The 5,270-nt window shown below is 48.3% G+C and overlaps 1 protein-coding gene across 4 annotated transcripts in view; it reads left to right on the top strand.

Annotated features, from left to right (window-relative positions):
• SLC20A2 (solute carrier family 20 (phosphate transporter), member 2) overlaps positions 1-5,270 on the top strand; it is a 115,035-nt gene that overhangs the window by 57,565 nt on the left and 52,200 nt on the right. For all 4 annotated transcript variants that reach the window (XM_010846385.1, XM_010846386.1, XM_010846387.1 and 1 more), the window contains one exon: positions 2,402-2,953. In XM_010846385.1, the coding sequence (XP_010844687.1) occupies positions 2,665-2,953 (289 nt within the window). In that variant the 5' untranslated portion in view covers positions 2,402-2,664. The remainder of the gene's footprint in view (positions 1-2,401; positions 2,954-5,270) is intronic.

Raw genomic sequence — 5,270 nt, 5'->3', positions numbered from 1 at the left:
CTGAGGTGGCAGGGAACCCCCTCCTGCTCACACAGACCAGGTGCGCCGTCTGTGCTCATGAGGCTGCACGATGTGGGCCTCCCGCTTTAGCACCTGCCACGCCTGATAGTCTGGCGTGTGTCTGTCGATGAGCATCGGTCTCCCTTCCTGGACCACATCCCACGTCACTCAGCATCTTCCCGGTGACGGGCCCACCAGGGCGCTCAGTAAACAGCATCCCGTGCTGTCCTCGTTGGCCTCTGGGCCCCCTGACCTGACCAACGAGGCTTCATCTAGAACTCTTTGTATTTCAAGGTAGAGAATACTGGTCCAGATACTGGTTTGACTTTGTATTTTCATTTATCCACTCAGTGCGGTCTTTTTCCCAGGACTCCAGAGTCATGTGGGCGACAAAGCTTAGAAAGTGAGAAGGTGGTCTGGGCACACTTCCTGCTTCGTCCTGGGCCTGTCATGCTGCCAACACGTGTGGTTGCTGCATTTTAGTTGATCATTTTTCCTGAAAAGATGGTTCTATATATTGATTTGCTTTTATGTATTTTAATTTGGAAAGCACGTCACGACAGTATAGAGTCTTGGGAGGAAAGAAAAACTTGAGCTCTACTACTGCTTGTAAGCTCAACCACTGTTACACTGTTAATGAGTCACCTCTGGGTCTTTTATATACCTTTAACATTGCCACAGTCATAGGTACGTAAATTTTGTGTCCTGCTTTTTCTCTCTAAATAACCTTAATGTTGACTGATTGTTATATTTTATATGACATGGTGTATGAGGCTGACTTAGTTCAATAAGCATTTATAGGCATCGTTCTCAATGCTGAGAACCACTCAAGTACACAGATGTAGTACTCTGTATAATAATAGACCACCACAACTCTGAAGCTTTTCATGACATTTTTCCTTCATGGATGTATTAATTCTGTGACATCATCTCTTCATCCCAGGAAGAAGCCTATGCAAGAGTTTTCTTCCTTTCTCTAATAGCTTCTTTCTTCACTTACTGAGCAACTTGACTAGGGCTTATCCCATGCCGGATGCTAGTCTGTGTGCTGGGGACATGGCTGGGAATCCCCATGCGTGAAGCCAGACGGGTGTGAGTGAGTGAACGAATGAATGAGGTGGTCAGTAGAAGAGGCAAACAGGTGGGTGAGAGAGAGGGATAATGGGATGGGGGGGTGGGGGTGGCGCTGCTGTTAGACAAGGTCGGGGCCCGCTCTGGTGGTGACGCCTGGGCAGAAAGGGACTTGGAGCAGGCGGTGAGCTGGCAGAGAGGCTGTATCTGGCCTGGGGACCAGCAGGTACGAAGGCCCTGAGCTGAGGTAGCTGGCGGTTTTCATACAAGAGGCAGGAGCAAGTGAGGGGAGGAGATGGGCAGGGCCTGAGGTCAGTGAGCCCAGGCGGGCTTGGGGGATGAGATGAGATCTGGCAGGGGGTGATCTAGGGAGGGAGCCCCGAGCAGATCTGGGGGAAGCCCCAAGGAGATCTGTGGAGGAAGCCTGGGGATCGGAGGCCCACCCCCGAGATATTCTCAGGGCTCCACCATATCTCCTTGGAGCTGCCCCCAGATTTCCTTGCGACTCCCCCCACAGATCTCCCTGGGGCTCCCCCCATATTTCCCCAGGGCTTCCCCCAGATCTCCTTGGGACTCCCCCTCAGATCTCCCCAGGGCTCTGCAGGGGAACCCTAAGGACATCTGGAGGGGCCCTGGGGAGACCTGGGGGTGATCGCCCAGGCTGTGCTCAGGCCTCTGGCTATCCCCAGGTGAGGTGGAGGCGGTGCATAGTGCCTTGCTCTCCCTCACGCTCTGACAAGGTGGCTCCACTCCAGTGTCCCCATCCTGCTGGGAAGCCCCTTCAGCTTCCTGCTCCCCCGTCACCCTGTGGACGAGTCACTTCGTGCTCAGACACAGGTTTGGTAAGCTCGGTGTGAAGTGTGTATGTGAGCAGGTGGACAAGGAGCCACACCCCACAGTGTCACAGCCATGTTGGGGTAACCCTGCTCCAAGAAGTTAGGCATGTTCCGTGTATTTGATGAGCTCTGTAACTCTGAATTTCTCATTTCTTTTTCTTTTGCTCCTCTGTCAGAAATTTTTCCTTCTAAAATAAAGGCCACATATATTCTTCGAATTGTGTAAAAATGTACCCTAGTAGGACTTCCTGTCAGTCTATAATCGTAAAGCATGATTACCCTCTGAAGTTTTAGAATCAACTCTTTTTTGGTGGTGGCAGGGCCAGAAGTTAGCCTGCTTCTACTCTTCTAGCTTTGCTTTATGGTCCGATCAGCCACACGCACGCGAAAGGGAGAGCCCATGAGTTGTCTCCAAACACTTCTTCCTGAAAGAACAGACCATTGTCGCCCATTCCTCGGGGAGACTAATTCCTTTTGTTTTCTTTCTGACACAGGAGGAGCCCTCACAGCTTCCCCAGGTCAGGAGGGAAAATATGGAATGTGTTTTACCGCTGACTGAACACAACCCAATGAACTGTCCTGACAGTAGTTTGAAAACCAGCAGTTAGCAGTTTGTGCAGCCCTAACATCACCCGGCACTTTCCAGAGCAGACTCACTGTTGACAGGAACTCTCAGCCTCACGCCCCGTAGAACCTCAAGCTCGGCCGATTTCAGAGATTTCCGCACAAGAAAAGCACCCAGCGCCCCGCGTCCACAATGGCGATGGACGAGTACCTGTGGATGGTCATCTTGGGTTTTATCATAGCTTTTATCTTGGCATTTTCTGTGGGTGCCAATGACGTTGCCAATTCGTTTGGTACCGCCGTGGGCTCGGGCGTGGTGACCTTGAGGCAGGCCTGTATCCTGGCTTCCATCTTCGAAACCACCGGCTCGGTGTTGCTGGGGGCCAAAGTCGGAGAGACCATCCGGAAGGGCATCATTGACGTGAACCTATACAACAACACCGTGGAGACGCTCATGGCCGGGGAGGTCAGTGCCATGGTCGGTAAGTAGCTTCGTCTTCCCACCCGTGCGAATGTGTCCCGACCCACTCCTCTGCCCGACTTCTGTCATACCCATAAATGAGACTTTTGCTTTAACTTTTCAAAAACTGGTTTGATAGTTGTTATTTTTTTTAAATAAGAGTATAGCTGATTTACAGTTTGTGTTATTTTCAGGTGTATAGTGAAGTAATTCAGCAATATATATATGAAATATGTGTATGTATATTTTTCAGACTTGTTTCTCATTTATTATATCTTATTTGTGCTTTCTGTATGTTATGATTTTGGTCAATGTCCAAATGTCAAACAACCATTTCTTTCTTGAATGTGTTCAAATAGACTTTGGCTAAGTCAGTGCTTTTCAAAAAGTCCAGAAAAAAAAAGATATTTGTAGCATAGCTCTTTGTCATTTTAAAGCTATTTGAAAGTTCTTAAAGAAAGAACATGTTAAAGTGAACGTGTTTCAGAGGTTTAGGTAGGTTTATTTATAAACCTTGATGGTTTATTTCTGTTTTTTCATATATTTTTCATTAGTTCCAAGGCGATGTTTTAAAAACTTGGATGCCAAAACCCAGTTTTCATTAGCTTAACTCTTGTATTCTCAGTTTAAGTTTTAGAGCAGTTACCAAGTGAATCTTCAGTGCCTGTGTTTTAAGAAACGTTGGTCTTCTCTGTCATTTGTCCTCCTTTCGTTGGTTTTTGTTCAGATTTTCTAATTCCACCCCTGGGAGTTCCATCTGGTATGCTTGTTTTGTTTTCTGGCCAGAAGACCATTTGTACGTCACCTGTTTGCAGTAGGACCTCTTATGGGTAGGGTCAGGGTGCCTGGATGAAAGAGCATCGCTGGCTGGATGAGTGGTTCCTTCTCTTCCCACGCTGATCCCAGACCTGTGGCAGCATACGGGTGCTCCCTCACCATGGCAGCATGAGTGCTCCCTCACCAAGCTGAGAGGTTGGGGCATCAGGGCCATAAGTGCAGCCGACAAGACCCTCCTCCGCTTGCCTCTAGGTCCAGGTGACACACAGCAGCGGCAGGTCTGCATGGGCAAGGGGTGCGGGCGAGAGGGGGGTCCTGCCACCTTCTGTTTGCAGCAGGGCACATGCTTTTGTGGGGAGAGCCGTGCCGTGGAGGCCGGGTGCTGGTGGACCGCGAACACGGCTCCATCCCACGGGTGCCGAGATGAGTCACCAGCAGCACGTCTGTAGCACCGAGGATGTGCAGTCATTGGCCAGGTTTAGATGGCTCATCATCTTTTTTGTGGCAGCAGGTTAGTCTGAGAAGTAGTTGAGGTCTTTGATTGGAAACAGACGCAGGTCCTGAGTAAGGAATTAAATACTACTAAGCGACTCAGCAGTGGCCACAGACCTGGAAAAGGTCAGTTTTCATTCCAGTCCCAAAGAAAGGCAATGCCAAAGAATGCTCAAATTACCGCACAGTTGCACTCATCTCACACGCTAGTAAAGTAATGCTCAAAATTCTCCAAACAAGGCTTCAGCAATATGTGAACCGTGAACTTCCAGATGTTCAAGCTGGTTTTAGAAAAGGCAGGGGAACCAGAAATCAAATTGCCAACATCCACTGGATCATCGAAAATGCAAGAGAGTTCCAGAAAAACATCTCTCTTTGCTTTATGGACTATGCCAAAGCCTCTGACTGTGTGGATCACAACAAACTGTGGAAAATTCTTAAAGGGATGGGAATACCAGACCACCTGACCTGCCTGTTGAGAAACCTATATGCAGGTCAGGAAGCAACAGTTAGAACTGGACATGGAACAACAGACTGGTTCCAAATAGAAAAAGGAGTTCGTCAAGGCTGTATATTGTCACCCTGCTTATTTAACTTATATGCAGAGTACATCATGAGAAACGCTGGGCTGGAAGAACCACAAGCTGGAATCAAGATGGCCAGGAGAAATCTCAATCACCTCAGATATGCAGATGACACCACCCTTATGGCAGAAAGTGAAGAGGAACTCAAAAGCCTCTTGATGAAAGTGAAAGTGGAGAGTGAAAAAGTTGGCTTAAAGCTCAACATTCAGAAAACGAAGATCATGGCATCCGGTCCCATCACTTCATGGGAAATAGATGGGGAAACAGTGGAAACAGTGTCCAACTTTATTTTTCTGGGCTCCAAAATCACTGCAGGTGGTGACCGCAGCCATGAAATTAAAAGACGCTTACTCCTTGCAAGGAAAGCTATGACCAACCTAGACAGCATATTCAAAAGCAAAGACATTACTTTGCCAACAAAGGTCCGTCTAGTCAAGGCTATGGTTTTTCCAGTAGTTATGTATGGATGTGAGAGTTGAACTATAA

The sequence above is a fragment of the Bison bison genome, unplaced genomic scaffold, assembly GCF_000754665.1.
Source record: "Bison bison bison isolate TAMUID 2011002044 unplaced genomic scaffold, Bison_UMD1.0 scf7180017864236, whole genome shotgun sequence".
NCBI lineage: Eukaryota > Metazoa > Chordata > Mammalia > Artiodactyla > Bovidae > Bison > Bison bison.
This window is presented reverse-complemented; position numbering and strand designations above follow the sequence as displayed.